General features: G+C 42.7%; 1 protein-coding gene across 2 annotated transcripts in view; it reads right to left on the bottom strand.

Annotated features, from left to right (window-relative positions):
- Nucleotides 1-2,180: 2,180 nt before the first annotated feature.
- LOC118362517 (calcium permeable stress-gated cation channel 1-like) overlaps nucleotides 2,181-26,998 on the bottom strand; it is a 33,088-nt gene continuing 8,270 nt past the window's right edge. For both annotated transcript variants that reach the window (XM_035742908.2, XM_035742909.2), the window contains exons 3-24: nucleotides 21,348-21,608; nucleotides 17,754-17,833; nucleotides 14,348-14,435; nucleotides 13,796-13,833; nucleotides 12,730-12,872; nucleotides 11,781-11,832; nucleotides 11,555-11,663; nucleotides 10,793-10,866; nucleotides 10,626-10,706; nucleotides 10,403-10,523; nucleotides 10,061-10,194; nucleotides 9,778-9,900; nucleotides 8,796-8,949; nucleotides 8,591-8,697; nucleotides 7,992-8,078; nucleotides 7,793-7,858; nucleotides 7,512-7,674; nucleotides 7,319-7,424; nucleotides 6,681-6,848; nucleotides 6,421-6,533; nucleotides 5,871-5,960; nucleotides 2,181-5,728 (exon numbers count right to left, since the gene is read on the bottom strand). In XM_035742908.2, coding sequence (XP_035598801.1) covers nucleotides 5,531-5,728; nucleotides 5,871-5,960; nucleotides 6,421-6,533; nucleotides 6,681-6,848; nucleotides 7,319-7,424; nucleotides 7,512-7,674; nucleotides 7,793-7,858; nucleotides 7,992-8,078; nucleotides 8,591-8,697; nucleotides 8,796-8,949; nucleotides 9,778-9,900; nucleotides 10,061-10,194; nucleotides 10,403-10,523; nucleotides 10,626-10,706; nucleotides 10,793-10,866; nucleotides 11,555-11,663; nucleotides 11,781-11,832; nucleotides 12,730-12,872; nucleotides 13,796-13,833; nucleotides 14,348-14,435; nucleotides 17,754-17,833; nucleotides 21,348-21,560 — 2,508 coding nt within the window. In that variant the 5' untranslated portion in view covers nucleotides 21,561-21,608 and the 3' untranslated portion in view covers nucleotides 2,181-5,530. The remainder of the gene's footprint in view (nucleotides 5,729-5,870; nucleotides 5,961-6,420; nucleotides 6,534-6,680; nucleotides 6,849-7,318; nucleotides 7,425-7,511; nucleotides 7,675-7,792; nucleotides 7,859-7,991; nucleotides 8,079-8,590; nucleotides 8,698-8,795; nucleotides 8,950-9,777; nucleotides 9,901-10,060; nucleotides 10,195-10,402; nucleotides 10,524-10,625; nucleotides 10,707-10,792; nucleotides 10,867-11,554; nucleotides 11,664-11,780; nucleotides 11,833-12,729; nucleotides 12,873-13,795; nucleotides 13,834-14,347; nucleotides 14,436-17,753; nucleotides 17,834-21,347; nucleotides 21,609-26,998) is intronic.

Raw genomic sequence — 26,998 nt, forward strand, 5'->3', positions numbered from 1 at the left:
GAGCACTGATGGCTTCACCACTGCTGCACGGCAACACTTACCTTAGCAACCAGAGGAAAAGCACTTCTGTCTGCTGTTTCATGACAGTTTTATTACAGTGTTGTTAACATGTCATAAACAGGTGAAGATTTTCTGTTGAAAGCTTAGAGTTTACAACTGACTTCCCAGTTAACTTGAGGTGTCTCAATTGGCATAGAGTGCTTGTTATGCTTTTCTCTGTTGGTACAGACTGCTCCACTAAAAAGTACAGGCAGGGATACAGAACATTGTTCCAGTAAGGTAGTATCTCTCTCACTTGACTGACTTGCAGTATAAACATTAGAAAGGTTATATTCTAATTGAAGTATGAAGCCATGGTAACACTCAGATGAAGCCACCCTCTAATGGCACTGTTCTCCTGCATTAGATAACAGGTCTTGACACCTCTTCTGGGAGATGGAGACAGTGGCATTTCATGAGGACACGTTCCTCTAATGAGCTCCACCTTCTGTGACACGCTGCCTGCCAAGACCTTCACAGCTCCACACTGGATCTCACATCGATCTCCTCCAAGATCTGAGAGCAAGACACTGTCCCCCCCTGTCTGGCCTTCAAAGCCCTGCCTGGCCTGGAACACACTGATCATCTGTCAGAGTACACTCACAACTATAGCCTGCATCTACAAGTCTCCTGTAAAACGTATGCAATCTGGGGGTGAAAAATATAAGCTGTGCTTTGTTTTCTTTACATAATTTCTAACTAAAGATATGTAAATATAAAACAGCAGCAACTGATTAAGCGGAATTTGCATGTGGAAATAAGGAGGCAGCATAAGCCGTGGGGGAAATGACAATATGGTGGGCTGCAGGAGGTAGAGACATTCTATTCTGAGCTTCTGAGATGAGAGAGGAAAAGCTCTGTGCCACACACCCAAAGGAATTCACCTTTCACTAAGAAGCGTGCTCCAAGCAGTTGCCTGTGGTGACAGGGGAAAATATCAGCCGTTTTATATCTCTCACTGGTCAAATGGCAGTGATTTATCCCACACAAGAACTTCAGAATCAGAATAGGTTTTTATCTTCCCCATATTAAAGTCTATGTAAATGATTTATTGATAGCGCACTAAGTGTAGATTGTAGGGATGCTGATGCACATTTGTCCTAAACAGCACTAAGGGCGATGTTATTCAGTGGTATTGGAGACTCAGCTTTCCTTCTCTACCATGCTCTGGCGACAGGCAGCCTCACTCAATGAGTTGCCCCCGTTCAACCTACAATCCCCACATGAAGCTTACAGGACCAATGAGGTCTCCAGTATGCGCACAGGCTTGTACCAGGGCTAGTTTGTATGCAGAAGCACTTCTCCAAACAGTGGGTCATCAGGGAGGTGAGCACCTGCATGCATTAACCCCGTCTCTGCAGCTCTGACCGGGCGCAGTCTTTCCTATTAACAATGGGACATAGTGCTGCCAGGCAAATTCATGGTCATTGTGAACAAATCTGATCAGCAGAGAAACTCAATCCCCACACAACCTTGATTCAGAACCAACAGGCTTGACCATTAAAATGCCTTTTGACAAAATTGGGGATTTTGAAAAGTAAGTGTAAAATATAATTTTTGATTCAAAAATGTTTAGTATGGCACATACATTGCAAATCAGAACATTTGAGGACAATAGTTTGAGAACAATACCAGTTTATGAAAATGTTTCTTAAATGATTGCAAATTGACCAATGATGGCAGATTAACCTTCTCTCTTGGACCCTGTGTGAGAACCTAGCACTCATTGCTGAATATCCAAACGTGCTTGGACAACGAGCCGCTGTCAATTGTAGGCTACATTTTCTCATGGCCAGCATGAGAAACCACACCATATAAAAAAACACTATAAAAGCCCGGTCAACTCTCAGCAGGTCCCCCTTGGTTTTTTCCTTGACAGGAAGCGCAGTGCCTTCTGCTGAACTTGTGACTCTGTCCCCTTCCCTAGACCACAGGAGACAGAGGAGAAAAGGGAGCCTGTTCCCTGTAGCACAAGATGTGGGGCACTAGTGGCCATGGATTCAACTTGAATTGCACTCACAGCACTTCAAAGACATTTGACACAGAACAGCTCAGGCATGTCCGGTGGGAGGTCAGTGCTACACACTCTCCCACTGTTCCTCAACCTCAGGTTAAAAAGAAAAACAAGCCACACATTTACATCAAGATGACAGAATGTTTGTTTTACTTTATTTCCCTGCAAAAGTAAATGATTCAGAGAAATCTATAAGTAGTACTTCAGTAAGGACACACCAGTTTCCTGTAAAGGATGAAAATAAGAGCTTGGCCTAAGTGGAAAACCACTGTATCCCCAAAATAGAGCCAGGGCACCCATGTGAAGAGCATTTGATGTATGAGCACAAATGACAAAGAGGTACAACAGAGCTAATTTGGAAACAAATCTCAGTGAGTTTTACAAGTACATTCCCCCACTCATTGTTATTGGAACATAAAGAACCAAGCTTTCTTTGATGTTTACTCAACCGTTATGACCACCATAAAAAATAAATTGATTAACATGTTTTAATAGGAATAGACAATTTATGCTTGATCTGAAAATGTGGTAGGAGGCACCGTGTGGATGATGTGACGCAATTGCGGAGCCTACGGAGGAATGCAGAGGCCAAAATGAGCTCTGTACTGCGTCGCCGTAGCCTCAACTTTTGTAGCAACGGAGAGCTCCATATAGCTCCGCATTTACATGATTGGTTGACGGTAGGTGGGGGCGGGAGGTCCTGTATAAACACAAGCTCACTTCCTTGACAACAGCTCTGCGCTGCTCCACGAAGCGCAAGAAGTATGAATGCCCTGACTTCTGAAGAGGCCGTACCGCTGTAAATGCTGCACTGCCAATGCAGACATCTGATTGACCAAGTAGCGCCTATATATGAACTTCATGGCCTGTGAAACGACATGCTGAAATCCAGAGCACACATTTGGTGAGCTTAGGCACTTTTTTGTTTATGGTTTCTGTGATGTGGTGTTCAAACTGATTTTACTGTGTTGCTCTCCACAATTAACATCTCAGATGGTAGTGTAGGCCTACACCGTGAACACAACACAGTGACTCGTTTTGGGATGATCAATTTGTTTTTATGCTGGACATTTGTTCATAAAACAATTCTAGTTCCCTTGAAATTAAACAAATAACTTAGAGTTTATAAGACACACTAGATTTATCCTATAATATTCTGTCCGTTTCACAAAACCACTTCTAACAAACACTATTTATAATAATAATAACAAATTATAGCAAATAAAGACAGGGTATTTCAAGAATATACTTCAATGACCATAAAATGGCAACCTTCCCAGGGATGCACGAAAAAGTACCTGGACCTGTATCTTTGGGTGACATTTCTTAGGCAAACAATTTTACAGTTCTAATTTTGGAGTACTATTCTATAGCTTTCTTTGGGTTCAGGAAAAACCAGGAACCACCATTTATGCATGATGACAAACATAACTAACAATAACTTATCATAACATTGTAGGAAGGGCCAAGACACCAGAGAAAGGAATCTACAAAGAGCTTGGCTATATGATCACAGAATACAACAGTTAGAAACTGCAGACAGAGAGAGTGACACCCACAACAAGGCACCTTAAGCTACAATCCAAATGATTTCATTGGAAGAAAAAAAATTAAATAAATGAGACTAGAAAATCCAGTCAGCACATAATGAGTCAACATCATTAGCTCAGTGGTCTGTGGCACACCGTTTGTCAGATCTGGGTATTTAAATTACTTTCAAATGCACTTTGAAGTAGGTATTTAGATGTTTTTGTTATGAAAATACAAGCAGTTGAATATTAGAATGTATTTTGGGAAATACATTTGTAAAGTATTTGAAAATAGTCAAATACAGACAATTGTATTTTCAAATATTTTAATACCATGCATTTGAACCTGGTCCTAGGGGTGTTATTTTAATTTGACATTTTTAATTGTTTAAAATAAAAAGCAATTTATAGGAAATTATTTGAAAATACTTTAAATAGAAGCGGACTTTGGCCACATTATTTTTTTAAATACTCAAATTACACCGAAAATAAGTATTTTGCATAATACTTGTTTAAACCCTGCTTGTTTAAACCCTGCTTGTTTATTGGCTGAGGGAACTATTCATAGGAAGATGGTTTCTCACACAAATGATGGGAGTAAGATAATAGCTGGTTATGGGTGGCATTTGATAGAACTATGGCCATATGCTAGTCTGTGTGTGTTTGTTAATTTAAGTCTGTATACATCTTTTCCCTGGTTTTTAGTTCAGTCCATGCAGCATATTTCAGGCCATGCTGGATTGCTAGACGAAAGAGCGATTTTCTTCAAGGCACAGCAAGAGAGCACGATTACTAACCACAATCAGTTTACATTCAGTGTGGCAAGGAAACCTCGCCTTCGAGCAGCAAAACACTTGCAATACAACACTAGCAAAGGTTACTGTATGACTGTCAGCTGAGTCTTATGCAGCATTAGAGAAAGCCGTTTAGTTTGTTATACTCCATGTCCACCCTCAATGTACAGACAAATCCTTTCTCTTATACAGCATTCTCAACATGCAGTGGAGAGGACTGGTTTGGACTACTGAAACCACGATGCAATAGAGAACGATTAGTATTTTTTCTTGACTACTTTTTGCTGCTGGACATTTATGCAAAACATAAAACCAAAGTAAATTGGAGATCATGTTTTGACTACCTGGACTTGTCCAACAAGACACCTTTTTCAGTCATATTTATAAACAATAAAGGGATGGCACCATAAATACATTGTTATTAAACAATAAGCAGCCTGCCCCTCGCCCTTCAGCACAATAATATCACATACAACGGGCAACTACAGAATAGCAAAAATAACAACCTTGACAAAACAAAAAATACAATAGCATCAGGTCCCATTGGGTTCCTTGTGCCTTCTCCTCCATAGGGAGTGTTAGAGCTCTGAGATCCACTCTGCCCTCCATCCGTCTGTCCTGTTCTCTCACTGCAGATGGCTTGATTACAACCCGCAACCCTCTGCCTCACAGAGCTCTTCCACACCAGAGCCAAGACCACTCTGTCTAGTAGGGTAGTTGGTGAAATCCACCCCTAATCCTGTCCCAGTGTCCTTCCTCGCTAGTTAATTCATTCCATGCAACTTATAGAGGGAAGAAAGGGAGAAAATTATGAAGCAGTAAGTCAGAAAATGACAGCACTTTTGTTTGAAGTATCCTCCGTATGGTTCATTTATGATGACAGCTTTGAGAGATGTTGTGGTGTGGTCACTTTGACTTCTGTACACTGAGGGAGAGAAGGCCACTTGCATCCTTTCTCCACATCCCCGCCACAGGGCTGAGGAAGAAATTATTTCAGCCTTGGGTTCCAAAGAACCTTCAAAAGACACAATCCAAATGGTCTCACAAACATGGGTCCAGTCAGAGGGGCTGAGGCAGTTGGATGTGATTCTGAGGTTAAAAGGTAAATATGCAGCATTGTGGCATCTTTCGCTCCCTTATATCGCAGGTGTAGTTCACTGGTTACCCACTGGGCTGTCCATGGCGTAGTAAGGGTCTGACGGCTCTTGGAGCTCTGTCTCAACGGTTTCAACCTGGTCCTCCTCCTCCTCTCGGTCCTGGGAGCTGGCCATGGTCCCGTAGCTCTGGTGAGCTGGGGAGGGCATCGGGGTCAGGCCTAGCTCCGGCTCCAGCAACACAGATGCCAGAAACAGCTGAGGAGAGGGACACAGAGACAGAGATAAGTTACTAATGACTACAACTGAGATATTACCCATACAGATCTTCTAGTTATGAGAATATTGTACAACTCTGTGAGGAATTGAGAGAGTGGTGTGATTGAAGGGAGGCAGGTACATTAGATGGGGTGGTGGAAGGGGTGGAGCTTCTCTCTGCATTAGTGAAGGCCCCTTCTACTGGCTGGTCAGCAGACACCTGGTCTGACATCTGAAACACATTGGCACAGAAGTCATTTAGCCTTTGAGGGCCTGTGCTCTACTCTACACCCACCAGAAGTCCAGGAGGGGTCAAGAATAATCTCTGATTGGGATTCAATCTCACCAGCACAGCCACAGCAGATGCTTAAACACCACTTCACATAAAGACATTGCATATGGTTGAAGTACTTAGGCCTAATCAATGACGTTAGAGTTTATCCTAAAAAACTGTTAAGGCTCTGCTAGCCTAGAGGCGTCACTACAGACCCTGGTTCGATTCCTGGCTGTATCACAACCGGCCGTGATTGGGAGTCCCATAGGGCGGCGCACAATTGGGCCAGCATCGTCCAGGTTTGGCCGTCATTGTAAATAAGAATTTGTTCTTAACTGACTTGCCTAGGTAAATAAAAGGTAAAATAAAATGTAAATTAAAAACTCCACTATGTCCAATTGTTAATACGGTAGCTGACCTGGTAGCTTGATGACTTGTCTGGCTGTTTCCTAAGGCATAGGCCAAGGAGGGAGAAGGCAAGGCAGGAGAGCAGGGACACAAAGGTGAAGAGGGTGATGGGATGCATTGGGCCTGGAGCACAAAGGAAAGAGAAGAACCACAATCAAGATCTCACCACCATATGACCACTCTAGCTGCCACTAAGCTATATCTGATTAACAGTGGCTAGCCCACATGTATTGGTCCGTTTGATAGACTACGGTAACAGGAAGTACACACCCAGTCTGAGCACGGAGAAGAACAGGAGCCAGAACATGCAGAGGATGGGCGCCACGATGACCTGGCTGATGGCTGCAGTGTGGATGCGCTGGTTGAGCTTGGTGGGCACGTAGGCATAATAGATGTTGTAGCGGTCCACCATGTGTTTCAGGATCAGGTAGAGCAGCCCTGAGAGACAGACATTACAGAGCTGACTGATGAGGACATATACAGACAATCACCTATTATAACATTGTTAACCTCCGTCTAAAGCATAGTTGTGGTCAATTCAACTCCCATTCTTGTCAGTTGACTTCGGAATTTAGTTGGAACTGACCAACTCTGGGCTACATAGTGAATCACAGGTTAAAGACAGCATGCAGTTGAGCCCAGATACAATGTGGAAGGCATGCGTCAAGGCCTGGAGAGTAGTAGTAAATAAAGGATTGTTGCAGCTCTGGGCAGAGACAGGAGTAAAGTGGGCGTCTGGCTCCCAGCTCGCTGTGTCTGAGTGTCTGGGACTACAGCACATTCACTTCACAGTCTGCACCAGGCTGGCAGCAGAGGTGACCAACATTACAGTAGCAGGAGAGAGGCTTCCACTCCACACCGAGCGGACACACACACAGGGAGGAGGGGGCACGTACAAACACACTCACCAAAGGGCATGATGATGGGACAGGTGATACTGTAGGTCATGCTAACAGCATAGATGCACATGGTCCAGGCATACTGCAGACCAAACTGGAACTCATAGGCCTGGCTCTGGAGAGACAGAGAAAACACACTTGAAAAGAAAAGTTACATCAATAATTCACACAAAAAAATACAGTCAAATACTGCTCCTCCCACCCGTTTGACGTGGATGCGCTCGGCCCCGGGCTTGGCCAAGCAGAGACGCAGCGCATACACCATCAGAGCTGGGATACGCAGCAGCTCCATGGCCGTGCCGATCAGGCTGGACGTGATCACGTAGTTCACGAAGAACGCTCCGTTATCAGGCAGGAACACACACCTGCACACAGAGGAGAGGAAGCAAAGCCTAGGTGCATGTTCGCTGTATATGGCAGTTGTTTCAATGCCCGCTAAGCATATGGTACCATGGCATTAGAGGGCAGAACAATTAAACATACTCAAATTTGATATTCTTGTCTTCCAGGAAATTGACATCAAACAGCCACCTGAAGAACAGGTCCAGACTGGAGATGAAAGAACCACAGGTACATTAGAGTAGAAGCACAGGGTCTTGGATCAAGTGTAATCTCTGTAACAATCATATCAGAAAACTATAAATGAGCTGTTAGGTCAGCATGTATGTTTCTATATTCATACCTGGAGAGACCCAGCGAGGGCAGGATGATCACCATGAACACCAACAGTACAAAGCACTTGTGCATCGTGATCTGGTTCTCACTGGATCTGAGGACCCCACAACAGACCACATTACAACAGAGGACATGCAGTTACAAAACACGTTTGGAACATGCAGTATATGTTAGAATTGCACTCCCTCACACCATTTCACATGTAAAGGACTTCATAGTGGGCTCATTACCACGAGCAGAGCTTTTCACACCAATAACTGTAAACATTTGATTTGCATTCAGTCGTTCACACACCACGCCTTCACAACACATGGGTGGGTGGTGGGGGCGGTTATGTAAAGAGACGGTGCTCATAGGTGCCGTGTGAGGTTGTCTCCTCCGGATGCAGAGCTATTCTGCTCCTCAGTGCATAGTGACCATTGTGCATATCATTATCTCTACAGAGATCACTATGACAACCTGACTAGAGAAGTAGCACAGGCAGACAGCACGCAGAGAGAGGAGAGAGAGAGAGAACTGTTGAAGAAGGTGTTCAGGGACAGAACTAGGCCATAGGTTGAGTGTCAGACAGTGTCTGCTGGGGCCTGCAGCAGTTCAGTACTCTACCTGGTCCAGTGAGACTCGAAGAAGGCCGAGTAGTAGACTATGAAGGGTAACAGGACAGAGAACGCCCAGAGCAGGAGGGTAGGGAAGAACTGAGTGATGATCGGGCTCTGTGGGGAGAAACCAAAACATTATGAGTTCATTTTGATATAGTTCATTCGCTTTGGTACAGCACCACAAACACTGTAATTCTGAAATGAATTCGGACCCTCAGGCTGTCAACAGGCCGGGTGACGTTGAGTTTGTCCATGGTGTTGACGATGATGGCGGGCGTGGTGAGGAAGAAGAGGAGGAGGAAGAGGAGGATATTGAGCAGGACAAAGCGCAGCCACCAGCGGGAGCCACACAGCGACAGGTTCTCCCTGGAGACAGAAGTAAACAAGAAGTCAGATACTAATCTATCCAAAAGCCTTCACGTCATATCGCCACTAATCTGTACTACTGTGTAAACCCACAAAGTATGAATACAACAAAAGCAACCCCTAAAGTGAGAGGGAGTATGCTCCAGCGCACTGACTACTCTGGAGTGGATAACAGGTTGGACACATCACACTCCTTTTTAAAGAAGGGAAACAGTCGGTTACCCAGAGTGACATGCAGAGGCAATGTGTCACAGCCGGCCGTGACCGGCAGCCCCACAATTGTCTAGACTACCTGCACCAGGAGGCAGTACTACTCCCTCCACACAAACACACACTGCCATACACACAGCCAATGAGGCATGAAGCACAAACAGCGAGCGCCGCGTGACGGGGATACCTCACCGGCTAATCCCACCATACACATGTAACACTCACATTATGTGACCTCAGAGGGGCTGATTGTTATCATCAAACCCTTCATTTTATAACTGATCTCAAATACACCAAACTACCAACAACCAACAAACAATTTCATAAAAAAATATATAAAAAAAACACACCATCTAAGATAACCCCACACAAATATAATTCTAAAATCCATCTAATTAAGATGGTTAAGTGGAACGGCCACATGGCAGTGACTAGAGACGGCACTCTTGTAAGAGAAAGTAACAGATTAACGACCTCTGCAAAACAGCTTTAAAAGTCTGTGGCAGGGCACAGCTCGTTAATATGCGTCAGGTTGAATTCCGGCCTAAGTACAGTCAGATAACCAAATGGGAGGGAATTTCAAGCCATGATCTGCTTTCAGATCACCTCCTCACTCACCAGATGATGTCGCTTGGAGCTGGGGCATAGCCTACACCCCACCTGTGAGACTGAACTACCGTGGTGATGCTAGACTGCTTGGGTCTCCGACGGCAACCAACCCGGCTGTAGTCCTTGACAATACTGTAGGGAGAAACACAACACACAAAGTAATCACAAAACAGGCAGAGACACACTCATGAGCACATTCAATCAAACCCTGTAACATGTTGGCGTGCCATGCATGCACTGCGGGAGACTGCAGAACAGTGAGTTAACATGTCAGAGGTCATAGTTCACTCACACAGCAGTCATCCTCTCATCCCGAAAAGTCACGAAGGAGATGCCCAGCCTCTTGAGCGAGATGCGGTGCTTCTCTGCATTAAACTCATCGGTCAGTTTCTCTTCTAGCTCACTGTAATACTGCTCTGCATCCACCTGCAAAGAGTTGAAAATATAGATTAGCAACATACCAGTATTATTCACCAAGTCTAGTCATGCCCCTTATTGAATTTCTATTCAGACTAAACTGCACATTGCCGCGCAAATCAAATGTAGTTTTTTAGTGCCATCCAGTGGCAAAACGCAATCAATGCACCATAATTACTATGACCAAGGTTCACAAACGTTTCTGTTACAAAAGTACCTGCTCAAAGCCGCACACATCACAGCAGAAGATGGTAGCACAGGGGTGGGTCTTAATCATGATCTTCCCCTCCTTCTGGGACATAGTGGCGAAATACAGCCTTCCCTTCATCGCCTTCCGTCTGAAACACAACAACTCAAATCTGCACAGAGGAAAAAAACAACAAAACAGTGATTGTATTGGATTACCGACTAACTTCTCTATATTGTCATAGTTACTGTACCGCTCAGAGTCCAGCATCATCAGTTTGTGTACATTGAAGCAGAAGCGGACGTCAGTGACAGTACAGCTGGGGTAAGCCTCACTAGAGTAGAGGGAAGAGGGACCAGGTTTATTACTATCAGCATTATTTTGAGTGCGTAAAGAAGTGAGAAGTAAACATAAGATTACTGGAAGTGTTTTGTGATGAGGCCTGGGTCGGAGATCTCTCTGGGGATGCAGGTGATCATGAGAGTCCTGGCCACCTGACAAAAAAAAAAAACAATAAGTTTGCCAATAATAAAAGTAAGATGGTAACCATGCATTACACACATCAAACAGTGTGTCTCTCAGTTTTCAGAGACAGTAACCTGACTATGTTACCTAGTAATCATTACACATTTGGCCAGTGGTGGAAAAAGTACCCAATTGTCATACTTAAGTGAAAGTAAAGATACCTTAATAGAAAATGACTCAAGTAAACGTGAACGTCACCCAGTAAAATACTACTTGAGTAGAAGTCTAAAAGGTATGTGGTTTTAAATATACTTAAGTATCAGAAGTAAAAGTATAAATCAAATTCCTTATGTTAAGCAAACCAGATGGCACCATTTTTAGATTTTTTTTTAGTTACAGACTCCAACACGAAGACATCATTTACAAACAAAGCATATATTTTTATTGAGTCCACCAGATCAGAGGCAGTAGATGACCAGGGATGTTCTCTGGAGAAGTGAGTGAATTGGACCATTTTCCTGTCCTGCTAAGCATTTAAAATGTAATGAGTACTTTTAGGTGTCAGGGAAAACATATGGAGTAAAAAGTACATTATTTTATTTAGGAACTGTTGTCAAAAATATAAATAGTAAAGTATAGATACCCCCCCAAAAAATACTTTAAATTACTACTTTACACCAGTGCATTTGGCCAGGTTTGAGGAGCCCTCACACACACCTTCTCGTCCTCTCTGTACTCCAGGCGTGAGGAGTGATGGGCCATACACAGCACTGTGATGATGAAGTAGAGCAGAGCAAAGATACTGTGGAGCCACAGGAAGCTGTCCCTAAGAGAAGATAAAGAAAAGGCATTTCACATGACTATTGAATAACCATGATGGTCAAGATATTCATGAACATTTCTTGAAGTTGGCAAAAAGAGAAGACCCAGGCCTTTGACCTACTTTGCAGGAAGATTAGCCACAGTCGTTCTTCCAAAATTCTCAGGATTATCCCCTACAGAAAAGAAAACATGACAGTTATTTGTTGAACAGTCATTTTTTTTTTTGTAAGAAAGAAAGGTCCAACTTTAAATAGACTTTAAGAGGAATACGATCGTCTTTACATGGTTAAGATGGCAAATGGATCAAACAGAGGATTGTCTCATCCAATTTAGTAAAAACTCAGTGAAAAGTTTAAGACAAAATTGCGAGATTAGTCACGTCTCCACCCTCTATTTTAGTTTCGCTCCATTTATTTACTGTTTCTATGGTGACCGATATAAGGGTGTTGGTTCATTTAATGACAGGGTGACACAATGGTCCATATAGATGACAGCCAACAGTAATAAAGTGGCTATGGAGAACACTGGTCCCCCCCAGACCTCAAACGTGTTTGCTTTACATTCTATATGGGAGCTTGCGCAACATTTAACTGCCAACTGTCATCTACTCTACTATCCATTACAGCTAACAACCTCTGACACCAAAGTCTATGTCGGGAGGAAATTAAAGTTTTCATATTCATACTTTGCTTTGGGAAGGCCTAAGTTAAATACCACTAATGTAACTCAATTGAGCAGTAAGTCAAATTGCAGACAATGTCTGTCTGTGTTTGTATCTGTGGTGTGTGTGCGCGCGCACGCATATTTGACTGTGTGGCCTACGTTTCGGATGTCCCTGGACAGACTTTGTCAGTTTGTGTTTATAACTGTGGTGTGTGTGTGTGTGTGTGTAAGCCCACCCACGTGTGTGTGTGTGTGTGTGTGTGTGTGTGTGTGTGTACGCGTGCATCTGTGTGTTTGCATATGCATGTGTGGCCTGGACTCTCCTTGCGAGGTGCCCCTCTACCTCCCCTGCCGTTTAGGATATCCCTGGGCCTCCCAACACGGGCCAAGGCCTCCCTCTAAATTACCTAGGAGGTTCCCGGAAAAGTTGACAGGCAGGATGATGGCCAAAGACAGCAGACAGACCACGGTCATGAGCAGGATGATGTGGCGCTGGAAGGACAGGTAGGTCGTAGCGTCGATGCCACATTTACTCCTGATCTCATCATCCCTGGAGAGACAACACACAGAGAGAGGATCTTCCCAGGATGGCAGAATCAGCAGGCTGGGATGTAAATGAGAACTTGTTCTCAACTGGCCTACCTGGTTAAATAAAGGTGAAATTAAAAATAAATTGAAAAAAAAAAAACACTTTGAAAAAGGGTTCCAAAAAGGTTCTTCGGTTGTCCCCATAACACAACCCTTTTTGGTTATACCTGGGACCCAAAAAGGTTCTTCAAAAGGTTATCCTACAGAGACAGCAAAAGAACCCTTTTAGGTTCTAGATAGCACCTTTTTTCCCTTAAGAGTGTTGGATTGTGGAGGGAAGTGTAGAATCGTCTTCTGTGCCAATACAGATTCAGAGGTACTCCACGGTAGTGATATTGTGGGGCCTGCTCCTCGAGCTTCAGTGTAACTACGCCACTCCACTCCTGCCAAACCTGTGGTGACTAAGGGGAGCCCAAGTGGAGGGTCTAAAAACCCACTAGTCTCTGAAAAAACAGGAGGTGCCTTCTGGTCCCACAGCATGGAGGCAGGCCAGGCCACACAGCTCTATCAGGGTGGGTTTAGCACTTTTCCAGGGATCCCAGGGTGAGGTATATAGTCAGCTACTAACACAAGGACTAAAAACAGCACCCAGATGCACCCAAACTCCACCATAATACTTTGGAAACCATGGACACAGAGGAAGTCACTGTTTTACGGGCCTACATTTGTTGAGTGAAAGTGAGTCAGACTCGAGCAAGTGCAAATACTCTATGGTAAATCATGGCACAAAGGATCCCATGAGCACACACTCGTTTGTTTTCACTGCTTAATGAGATTTAACACGAGTTCGGGATTTGGGATGACAACATTGAAGAGAAGAGCAATAAAAGAGGATAGAAGCGAGGATGGGGTTGAGAGTTCAAGGGTCAAGAGATGTACACTTACTTCATATGATAGATTGTTGTAAGCCAAGAGCAGAAGCCCTAGAGATGGAGCAAAGACATAAAACATTCAGTGGATCGCTTATTAAATACAAATCGCTGACAGACTGTGGTAGGCATTGCACAGCACGCCTGGCTCGCCGCGCATCTGTCATTTGCATAACATTAAGGTCTACGAGCTGAGAGGATAATGGGGCTTTAATAGGTCTAGTCTGAGGCATAAACGACTTTACTGCTGTCAAACTCTTGGAGAAGACCTCATGTCTGAGTCAGTCCTACGCCATCATAAACATGGTGTGTCACGTCGATGGTGGTGGTGACCCTAACCAGTCACGCAGGTGTCTATGAAGTCATTGTCTGAACTGTCCGCCTTTTCATATTTTGTTTGTGCAGTTGGACGTTTTATCAACTCAATTAAGGACAAGTGCTTTGGTCAAGTGTCAGAAAAAGGTGTGCCCCACTTTTATTCACACTCAAAAAGGTCACCCTTCATAAGCTATACCCCTAGACCGATCCTACGGTCTGGAGTTGGAGCCATAATAACAGTTGGACTCACCAAGTCCTTGGTCTCGGAGTCTGAAGGGCTGGACTCTGACGGGGACTTCTCCTTCTCACTCTGCTCTCCGTAGAACAAGGACGTGAGGCTGAGAAACAGAAGAAATACCAGGATTATCATATTGATGGACAATGTGTTCCTTCCTACAGAATAGGAGGGAAGGAAGCTTATCATGTAGATTGCCATCCCATGAGGGAAGATACTGTACTGCATGAGCAACAAGTCAGCGCAATATGAGACTACAGCCATTAAACACATTCTTGGAAGGATGATTTCTACACAGTCACATGGACAGCGTTGAGTGACTGTGGGAAGTTAATATCCTTTCCTTCCCACAGACAGGTGGGCACAGAGCTTGCAGACAGCATGAGTGCTAATAGTGTTGGCTGGGTCTAATAGCTTTACCATGCAGGCCCCTGTACTCCTCTTAGAACTCAAGTCAAACTGAAACAGAGGGTTCTCCAGCGCAGCTGAGATATCAATGATATGAGGGGAAATAAAGGAGCTAGACGAATCCAATGAAGCATTGTGATGATTAAGTGGTGCTTCTCTCGTGGCGACGTCACTGACAGCGAGACACTTTAAGCGGTATAATTGAATTAGCGAGACGGCAGATGTCGCTGACTCGGGGGTAGCAGAGAGCCGCTGCTGGTCAGCCAGAACTAATAAACCCCACGCTCACTGGAGAGTAGCTCCAAGTCAGGCAGAAGTAAGCTGTTGCAGAGCCTCAATCTGCAGACCCACACAGACTACTGACTGGACCTCAGACCACTTTGAAGGCAAAAAAAAGTCCTAAAAGTCAGAAAAATCAGAATCCTCCTACAGAGCTACTGTGTGTGTGTGTGTCTGTGCCATTAATGCTTTATGAATATTATGGTATCAACATTGGAGATCTTGGAACAAAAATAGATAATCACAGATTGTGATGTGTAAAAAGTGATTAAAAACTAATTATAGTAAAGCAATGCAATTCTGTAACAGCTCATTCAAAGCAAGAAAGCCAGGGAAAACAGTATTTTCAAAGTATTTTGTACTTATTATGGATCCCTGGGAGCAGCTACTCTTCCTGGGGTCCAGCAAAATTAAGGCAGTTTATACAATTTTAAGAACATTACAATACATTCATAGATTTCACAACACTCTGCGTGCCCTTGGGCCCATACTTCACCAATACCACGTATCTACAGTACTAAATCCATGTGTACGTATAGCGCGCATGTTATCGTGTGTGTGTGTGTGTGTGTGTGTGTGTGTGTGTGTGTCAATGTTTGTGTTGCTTCACAGTCCCCGCTGTTCCATAAGGGGAACTGCTTGCGTCAGTTACCTGATGTGGAATAGAGTTCCATGTAGTACTGTGTTCCTCCCATAGTCTGTTCTGGACTTGAGGCATGTCTTGTGGGGTATGCATGGGTGTCCAAGCTGTGTGCCAGTAGTTTAGACAGACAGCTCGGTGCATTCAACATGTCAATACCTCTCATAAATAAAAGTAGTGATGAAGTCAATCTCTCCTCCATTTTCAGCCAGGAGAGATTAACATGCTTATTATTAATATTAGCTCTCTGTGTACATCCTTGGGCCGTGCTGCCCTGTTCTGAGCCAATTGCAATTTTCCTGTCCTTTTTTGTGGCACCTGACCACACGACTGAACAGTAGTCAAGGTGCAACAAAACTATGGCCTGTAGGACCTGCCTTGTTGATCGTGTTGTTAAGGCAGAGTATCGGTTTATTATAGACAGACTTCTTATCTTAGTTACACCTGCATCAATATGTTTTGACCATGACAGTTTACAATAGGGTTACGCCAAGCAGTTTAGTCATCTCAACTTGTTTAATTTCCACATGATTTATTACAAGATTTAGTTGAAGTTTAGTGAGTGTTTTGTTCCAAATACAATGCTTTTAGTTTTAGAAATATTTAGAGCTAACTTATTCCTTGCCACCTTCTCTGAAACTAACAGTAGCTCTTTGCTGAGTGTTGCAGTCATTTCAGTCGCTGTAGTAGCTGACGTGTGTAGTGTTGAGTCATCCGCATATATAGACACTCTGGCTTTACTCAAAGTCAGTGGCATGTCGTTAGCAAAAATAAAAGCAGCAAGGGGCCTAAACAGCTACCCTGGGGAATTCCTGATTCTAACTGGATTATATTTGAGAGGCTTCCATTAAAAGAACACCCTCTGAGTTGTTAGACAAGTAACTCTTTATCCACATCATAGCAGGGGATGTAAATCCATAACACATGTTTTTCCAGCAGCAGACGATGATCGATAATGTCAAAAGCTGCACTGAAGTCTAAGACAGCCCCCACAATCATCAATTTCTCTCAGCCAGTCATAAGTAATTTGTGTAAGTGCTGTGCTTGTTGAGTGTCCTTCTGAAATGCTGAAATTCTGTTGTCAATTTGTTTACAATGAAGTAGCATTGTATTTGGTCAAAAAAAAGAATCCAGAAGTTTACTAAGGGTTGGTAACAGGCTGATTGGTCGGCTATTTGAGTCATTAAAGGGGACTTTACTATTCTTGGGTAGCGGAATGACTTTCGCTTCCCTCCAGGCCTGAGGGCACACACACTAATATGCTTAAATTGAAGATGTGGCAAATAGGAGTGGCAATATTATCTGCTATTATCCTCAGTCATTTTCCATCAAGATTGTCAGACCCCGGTGGCTCGTCATTGTTGAAAGACAATTTTTTCACCTCTTCCACACCGACTTCGCGGAATTCAAAAGTACAATTCTTTCATAATTTGGTCAGATATACTTGGATGTGTAGTGTCAGTGTTTGTTGTTAGCATGTCATCCCTAAATTTGCTAATCTTGCCAGGGCTTTGTGATGAATGGGCTCGGATTCAATGAATGGAGCCAAAAATGTCCTAAAAATTAATTTACGGTGCTCCAAAGCTTTTTACTATCATTCATCTTTGTTTCATAGTATATTTTCTATTTCTTTTTAGTTTAGTCACATGATTTCTTAATTTGCAGTGCGTTTGCCAATCAGTTGGGCTGACAGATTTAATTGCCATACCTTTTGCCTCATACCTGGTTGCTCCTCATTACACACTACAGACCAGCAAATATTCTTTACATCAACATGTGAATCACTACAGAACTTCTTGTATGACCTCCTATACACTATATTAGGCCCAGCATTTGGAACTTTGGTTCTCCTAGATATGACGATTTGCAGATATGGCGATTATTAGTATGAGAATGCCTGAGCAGTACCATGCCTTCTCAGGAGGGGGAGCTAATATCAAGGAGCATTGTCAAGTGGTCATGAATTATAATATACTGAATATATTGAAAGCATAGGTCTGGTATGGAGATCTTGAGTGTTGCCTCAACTCATAAACCAAACCTATAACATACGGAGTATGAATGGAGGATGAGAGAGCAAAGGCTTTACTGTACCTGTCATTCTCCATCAATAGAGCCAGACGGCCATAGTCCCACGCAGCCTTCCTCAAACAGGAGAAGATCAGTAACAGAAACTGAAATATAAAGAATGAGTTATAGGACATAAGGAGCTCCTCAGAACACTCACCCATCTCTCATTTAAGTCTTAAACATAAAAAAAACAATTATATTTTGACTTGCATGTATATCATGGATTTTCAGATGGAAATAAATATCATGAGGAATGCACAAATAATATTCAGCAGCAATAACAATCTATTTTCCTAAGAGTTGTATGTGGTTGGTTGTCTTGGAAACTACCAAGGAGGGGTCAGGATGTATAGTCAGGTTAGTGTATTCAATAGCAGGGGCGTTTCTATGATTTGAAGACATTGGGAGCTTAGCGCAAAGACAGTATGGAATTTCAACCTCAAAATGCATGAATTTGGTGCACTTTGAGAGGAATATTGAGAGATTAGAACATTGAAAGACTAGATATTTTTCAGGTAACTTGTACCTTCCCACAGCAGACATTGCAAGTACTCAATTAGTTGCTATTGTGGATCTCTGTTCTCTGAAACACATACATCTATATTGTATTGCCAAAAACTACCCGACAACTTCAAATATAGGTCTCGGTGCGGTCTGGGGATTTTCTCCAGCACCTATTCTTCTGTTGCTGTCTCTGTGTCTTGTCTGTCATGTCTAGTTTGAAAGGGCAAATGGCCTCGTTTTAGATTATTTGAGTCATTAAGAAATGCTAGCGGTCACACGACTGGACTCAAACGTGAGTAAGTTCCGGGGTGTGGCTTGATGTGGGTGTCTCGTGTGTTCGCAGGTGGGAAGGGTTAGCCAAATCATTTCGCCTGATAGCGTCAGCCAGCTGGTGTGCGACCTGACTGACTTTGGATAGCCCATCTCCAGGGCTAGTTGGAGATGGTGAATAACTTACAATGTAAATGAGACCATATGTTGATGTTGCACACCTTTAAGTGTGATGATTACTTGTGTGCTGCCAGCTGTGGGCAGGATTGAAACAAAACCAACCTTAATTTAGGTTGTGATGCAGTCATGACCACAAGTCTCACAAAACTCAGTTTTGGATGAGACCGATTTCATGACCAAAATGATCCTGACTCATATCGAAGCCACATGCTGTTTTCTAAAGAAGTTTATTTGTAGGGCCAGTTGCTCTTTAGAGTTACTGTATACTGACATGACCAGGGCATCTAAACTGTAAAGACAAATTCAAGTCTGCGCATAACACAACTGAATATGACAGATAAGAAGCAATATAGGCTATATGAATACAAAGAAACATAAGCCCCTAAAAATGTACCTGTAGAATGGATAAGTTAAAACCTCGTCAGTTCTACCAGCTAGTGTGAGATTTTCAAATGACAACATTTGAGGTCAGATAAATTAAGGGCCTATGCATTTTCAATATTCTGAACAAACACTAAAATGGCCATCTTTTCTCCTCTCCCCATCAAAGTTCAAGTTTGTTTATTTTTCATATACACATGAAATACTCACTGCAATGAAATGCTTACTTGACAATGCAACACTAGAAAAAGTAAATAGCTAAGTGAATAAAATAGGAACAAAAATAAATTCTCAATTAAATAATTTCACCAATTTAATAAGCTTTTATTTTTTATTTAAAAAATGTATTTAAAAAATAAAGTTATAGCCTATATGGAAATGTTTACCTGTAGAATGGAATAGGTTATAAGACCTCTATGATTCACTTCATTTAGCCAGTTCTACCACCTCAACATTGCTAATTTTAACACAGGGTTAAATGTTGTAGTACTACTTCAGTCCACAGGAGGGCACTGTGTCACTGTCAGAATATATACTTCAGTTAGAAAAACGTTCTCGTCTCTTCGGTCTCAGCTAGCCAACCAGTCAGTAGCTACGTCACTACAGAGGCTTCTTGCAGTGCCTGCTACTGACTAGCGCAGCACATTGTATTGTTTATTTTTGTCATTAAAATGTGTCAGTAAAACATTTTCTTATCAGACAAAACATTTAAATATAGGTTTGGGGCTGGAACAAAAATATCTAGGCCCACTGGTTAATAGCAAGACAACTGTGAATAGACCCCTGTCCCCTGCTCTCAAAACACACAGGAAGTGAGAACCAGGGAATCATTATGAAGGAGAAAGAATGTGTTGGAGAGCACATAATACACTGTATGGAAAAAACATGATCATCTCTCATTTTACACAATATCCTGTGGAATAGATCTATAAAATGAATAGCGTATTCAGACCCGTTGACCTTATCCACATTTTGTTACACTGTAGGTCACAACCTTTTTCTAAAATATATTAAATAGTTTTTTCCCCTCTGTCAATCTACACACAATACCCCATAATGACAAAGCAAAAACCAGTAAAAAAATAACATGGTCTGATGAAACCAAGATTGAACACTTTGGCCTGAATGCCAAGTGTCACGTCTGGAGGAAACCTTTCTGGGTTGTGATACATTTCTAAAAACTTGTTTTTGCTTTGTCATTATGGGGTATTGTGTGTAGATTGACGAAGGGGAAAAACATATTTAATACATTTTAGAATAAGGCTTTATTTAACGTAACAAAATGTGGAAAAAGTCAAGAGGTCTGAATACTTTCTGAATGCACTGTAAATCATCTGCTGGCTAGATGAGATATTGGGTACTGGGTAAGGAGGAGTATAATGTTGTTAAAAGAAAAGCAAGACCTCATTAAAGAGGTTGAACTATACATTACCTAATGGTGTAAAGCCATGCATGGGTAATGAGGACAATGTTTGACAAGGTATTGGATTAAGCGGTGATGAGATTAATAAATTCTGCTTTTACTTTCATAGCCAAATGCAATTCGCAAGCTCTCTGCATAGATGATATCCCTGTTTCTCTCCACCTCTCTCTACTGTCTTCTATTTCTTGTCCCTGCGTGGGTGTCCATGTTCTGCTGATGCCCCACAGATTATTATTCTGTGTGAAGTTCTGATTGGTGCAGAGGCATGCTGCCGTCACATGGGGGTAATCAAGTTGACTTCATTTGGACCCTTCGTTAAGACACTGCTATTAACCTTCTGTGTTGTCCTGACAACCAGGGAACAATCACAGTGAGTCAATTAAACAGGGCTGGTAGACAAGACTGATAAACAGAGAGGGAATCTAGTTTGACAAGAACTGACAGTGGAACAGATGTGTCCATCCACTCATTTTATATCTATTATTATCCTGGAGTGGGGAGGGTAATCCTTCTGCATATTTAGAAACAGTATGAGCATGGCGACATACTGTGCTAGAGAGAGGAGGAGAATGAGTACAGTCTATGCATCATGTGCACACGAATGTGAAGGCTTTGTAGGTAGAGTAAGTGGAGTTGTCAAGATAGAGGCGTAGCTTTTTATTGGCTTTCTTTTCATACCACTTCCTCTATCTGGGAAGGATAAGAAAGTGTACTAAAACGTGATACTAAACAATGTTTACTAACATGGCATCAGAGATAAAATGAAAGGTTGAGATTGTCGTAACACTGTAGTGTGCATGCGAACATACATGTATCCGTGTGTGTGTGTGTGTACACACATCTCTGTGTCAGCAACATACCATCCACATGACAACATTAATGGCGAGGACCGTGGGCACCCCTCCAAAGGGCAGGCCTTGCAGGACACTGCTGCGGGAGTGGGAGCGGTAGCACCTCTCTGCTGCAGTGATGTTGTCCTCCCCCAGAGAGTCCAGGAAGCCCAGCACATCCAGCTCCATATCCCTCACATCCAGAGGGGGCGCCCCCGTCGCAAACAGCTTAGAGTCCGCCATGAGTGAGCCTCGGCCTACGTCTCAGGGGCTGAAGTCATACAAACACAACTGAGGAGAGAAACAGTAAAGTGATTAGTATTGAAAAGGTATGCAATTGTAAAGGAGGAAACAACAAATAAGCATTTCGTTGGACGGTGAACACCATGTGTATCCTGTACATACGACTAATAAAATAAGACAACAGTGTGGATTCCCTATGGGCCACTCTCAGCCTGTCTGTACATGCACAAAGAGGATCCCTCCAATGCCTTCAGACCCAAGTGGCATGGCATTGACCTTGGTCTGTGTGCCTACACACAACACATTTTATCTGGAGGTCACAAAGGACCAGGTGAAAACTAATAGCTTCATCAATCCAATGAGATAATGTTTGGCATGAGCTTCCTTCATGTCGTTTTCCCATTCACCCCAATACAAAAGGCCTATTTGTTAGTCTGATTCCAGCGCACCCCACACATTAAACAAGAAGTGACTCCTGAAACTGTAACCCAACACCCTCTGTAGAGTCCTTTCTATCCTTGGGGATATTGCAGTAAGTGTGCATATCCAATAGCCTGGATGTCTTACTAAACAGCACAGCCATCATCTGAAGCATCTTCCCAGTGATAAAAACAGACAACCTGTCAAAAGACCGTAGGCTGTCATCATACCGAGGAATATTATTGTTCCTCTCTCAGAGAAAACTAAGCCGTAAATCAAACATTCTGGTTATAGTTGGATCTTAAAAACTAGGATAGGTTTAACATGTGCCTCCGCTATTTTTCACCCCATCAACAGTCAGTCATGACATTTATGGCTGGTGAAACACCCACCGAGTGGTTTTCAAGCAGTAATGATATTCCCTGGTCTTGTCAACAGGCCATGGCAGAGTGATGCCAGTCCTAGTATCACAAGCGTGTGGCTTTCACCATGAGCTGAGTATGAGGAAGTCATGAAGGTCTATTAAAAAGCCATGGATGGTCTCTATAAAGCCGTGTGAACGCAGAGCAGCAGTGGACTGGAGCGCCATGTGGAGATAACGAGCGGCCGTCAATCTTCGCTGGCCCACAGACAGACAGGAAGTGGACAGGTCACATAGCCTGGCCGCTGTGAACAATTCAGTGGGGTAGCCTACAGATTTGGCTTCATTCCCAGCAGAATGACTTATTAAAGAACCGCAAATCATGAGCAACAGATGAACCACCGGAGCAGGAAAATATTGATTAGAGTATGCACCACAACACTGCTTACAATAAATGAGGTGATGTACACTAAATTGGTATTGTAAAAATGAAGTAATTCATGAGGCTTTTCACTGTGTATTCAACTGATCCGTGAGCAGCTTGCTGAGGTACAGAGTTTATTGACGGTATCTGTGGATTTCCCTGGGTATGGATGAGAACACAGATAAGCACATCACTCACGCTGCTGTGGCCTCGGTCAGGGTCTGAGCAAGCCAACTGCAGCTACGTACACTCCCAAGCTCTCTGACCAATCAATACAAAGATCATCTCTTAGCTCTACAGTATTTGTATACACTTTTCACTCTACAAATGGACACAGTAAAGTCAATATCATCACCTAAGCCCTATCTGAACCTTGCTGTACTGCAAACTAATACTTAGACATGAGTAGGAGACATGTTTAACAAGGTTATGCTTTAATTTTAAGGTTGCTCAAATAACTGAGTCAGTTATTTGCAGCAGTAAAAAGGCAGCCAAAACTGCAGAGAGCAGGGAAACGCTACTAGGCATCCAAACCCTCAAAACATTAAATGGACTGCACTTTGGTGTGATTTGACTGCGTCAATGACGTCACTTCCTGTGAATCTAGGGCACTTTACGGTATGTGATGTTAAGAGTACACCATGGGGCACTCGCTGTGCAGATGGAGAGCTGGAGCAACAAGCAGATATTTCCTGGGCGAGCTGATGAACTGCTAGCAGATGCAAAAATCAGACTGGGACATGGCTACATGAATGGAGATTTGAAAATTACATTAAAAGCTATAAAACCACTAGGCATATACTTCACACTGGGCACACTCATGTAGAGAGCTATCTGTGAAGAGATTGGTATCAGATCATTGTGTAGCATCTGTCTGCTGCCCAGAGCATCTGGGTTTCTCTGAGGACAACACTGGGAGGGAAGTTCCCATGGATACAGGACCAAATCAGACCCAACACGGTGTCTCTTGAGGAGATGCGTTTCTACACTAGTGATCGAATTTGCCCTCCTCACTGTCCCAGCATGCCATTTTCATTATCTGTTAAATGAGTGTTCACTTCCAATAAGAGTTCTAACCACTTAACTACAGTACAGCTGTGCACAGTAAAAAATAAGCTGACTACAGACTTGAAGCAAAAGCGCTCTTCCAACAAGCAATACAGCCAGAGACACTAATGTGATATCGGAAAGGGCTATCCAACAATGAACACTGCTGTTTATGCAAACACAAACAAAATGATGGAATAACACAAATGCCCAACTGTGACCCAACCCATCAGTAACCAAAAGCACAAGACTGACTTGCATGACATGTATTAAAATGATATTTTCTTTTACTTTAGTGTATAATGGTGATGCTCTATCATACTAGTTATAGATGAAATGATAAGGATTGAGATGGTGAATATTACAGAAATTAAATATAACCAATAACCATTCACTAAAGACAGTAGCTGTGACTGCATCACTTGGTGAGCAAGTGCAGACCACAAAACTGAAGGGCCGTGCACAGGGAGAGATACACAGGGAAACAGCCCGACAATCTAAGGTAGAGATACTCACTCTCCAACAAATAAGAGCTGAACATACTGTAGTTCAGACAGACCTGCATCGGCTCACTGAGATGTCCCTCCCCTTCCTCCATAGCCACTCCTTGCTAGCTATAGCATCCCTCCTGAGTCTTTCATCACCAGAGGGCTGGATCCTGCTCCTGATGTGATGTGTGCCTCCTCTACTGTACAGAAGCTCCACACTGCAGGGCAGGATGCTGTGGGCTACCCACTGTGTCAGGTCATGTGGCACTACAACCAACTTCAGTCTCAAGCAAAACAGTGTAGCGCAGTTTACGCTACACTGTTTTGTACAGTACTACACCCCACCCCTCACAAAGTTTCTGTGGCTCACACACACACACACACACATTTCCTCACAAACAAACACCCACACAAGCTCACGTATGATTCCCACCTCGAAAACGGCAGCCGGGTTTAAAAAAAGGCAATCAAGTAAAATGTACAAACACTTTCCTATAAGTCCTTCAGATTCTGTTGCCTGCTGTGGGAATATTAGAGCCTTGGGTGTTCTGATCGTTCCTCTGATCGTTCCTCTGATCCTCATTCCTGAATAAGAACAATGAGCCAATGCAGCAGATTAGAAACAGGATTTTTGGCTCAGGCTATAAAAGTGCCTCTCTCCCATGACTGGCTGGCAGGCAGTACTAGGAAGAGGCTCATCTGGCCAGAGCATCAAAAAGCAGATGGGAAAAGAGCTGATCCTGAAACCTCAGTTAAGACGAGGAGGCAATTTAAAAAAAAAAAAAAGAGCAATGCTAGCTCAGACCGGCTAATTTGCTCAATGCACCAGAAAAACAGCAGAAGTGGATGTGTGTGTGCGTGTGCGTGTGCGTGTGCATGTGTGTGTGTGTGCATACGCGCGCTCGCTCAACTGAGGTTTTGCTGCCATGATGCTCAGAAAAATACTTTATACAAACAAACCCTGAAAGGGTAAATCTGGGTAACACTAAACCTGCAATGCAAACAGTTCAATGGGTCTGCTTCTACCCATTACTCACAACCAGTTCAGTCAAATCATTCTCTGAAATCCATTATCTGCATCTCTGACCAACAGCTGTGTCATCCCAATTAGAGTACCCCTCCAATAGGTTATTGTGAAACACAAATCAAGCCAGCAAACAGCACATTATGTTACAAAGGCCAACTGAGGTAGGCCTAGTCCATGTTTGTACCTCAGGACACTGACTGAAAGTAATTTTCAGTTGGAGTGGGTTGTAATCATGGCCGGTTTTCTGATCAATGTTTCTGCCAGTGCATGAGGGGAACACACTAATGGTTACATACACACAATAATGTAAATATTTTGGATAGTTAGGTTAATATAATAGTTTGTTTAAAATGTTTACATGCTTTGTAAGAAGTACGATTTCCCTAATAATCTTGTCTACTGATGGGACTTTTGATAAATGCAGAAATTTGCCAATCAAAATAAACGTTCTACCACAGTGACCGTGTTAATTTTGAGATGCTATTTGATTGTGAGTTTGGTTAAATAAAGTTTGTGTGTGGAAACAATTGATAAGACGCAACCGTTCAGTCGCGCATAAGAGGGAAGCTTGCGCTATCTGGTGGTGGCACATGCGCAGATCAAATACACAACTGGAACACCGATTAAGCTGTTTATATGTCCTAATAAATCAAAACATTGGTCAGAAAAACAGATAAGCAGAGTAAGGTGTTTACATGACCAATGCCAATACTCAGCATTCTGCCATAAATCAGTTTAATATTGAATTATTAGTAGGCATGCCATCTGAATCTGATTCAAATCATTAAATGAAGTAGAACAAGGAACAGAGAGTGATGTTCAAGAATTATGACAAAGCAGCCAACGATTCTGAGATGTGCCCAATCAATATTCATCTTATAAGTAAGTGTCTTATAAGTGAGAGTTATGGGAGTTATGAAAAGGCATCTCACTTCTAAAGAGGTCAACAAAAATATAGCTGTCCATGACAGTAATGACAAATGCTGTACATGTTGCAAAGGGTTAGCCCATGGGTAACAACAGTGCTGAAACATATGTGGCAGGTCAAAGACATACTGCGCCCACCTGACTCCATGCAGTATCTGACATTGCCTACCGTATTAAATGCAAATAATAAATATAAAAGAGAAGGATTCATGGACAGTAAAACCTTCTGTTAGACCCAGATTCTTTAACGCGACCTGCTTCAGCGTGCAGATGTCACCAGGGGAAGAGAGTCCGGTCATGGCAGAGAAATTAAACAGAAATAAAGTGTGAACTCAAATTGACTCAACCACCTTCGTCACCTCGACAACGGTCTGTCACTCTGGGATAAAGGATTCTGATTTTTCAACGCCGATACAGATCATTGGAGGACCAAAAAAAGCAGATAGCGATTAAAGCGGACGATTAAATTTCAATTTTATTTGGAATAATGACAATTACAACAATACTGAATGAACACTTATTTTAACTTAATATAATACATCAATAAAAATCCATTTAGTCTCAAATAAATAATGAAACATGTTCAATTTGGTTTAAATAATGCAAAGTGTTGGAGAAGAAAGTAAAAGTGCAATATGTGCCATGTAAAAAAAAGCTAACGTTTTGAGTTCCTTGCTCAGAACATAAGACACTTGGTGGTTCCTTTTAACACAAGACTTCAATACGAGGTTTTAGGTTGTAGTT

The sequence above is a fragment of the Oncorhynchus keta genome, chromosome 29 (assembly GCF_023373465.1).
Source record: "Oncorhynchus keta strain PuntledgeMale-10-30-2019 chromosome 29, Oket_V2, whole genome shotgun sequence".
In the NCBI taxonomy this organism is placed as follows: Eukaryota; Metazoa; Chordata; class Actinopteri; order Salmoniformes; family Salmonidae; genus Oncorhynchus; species Oncorhynchus keta.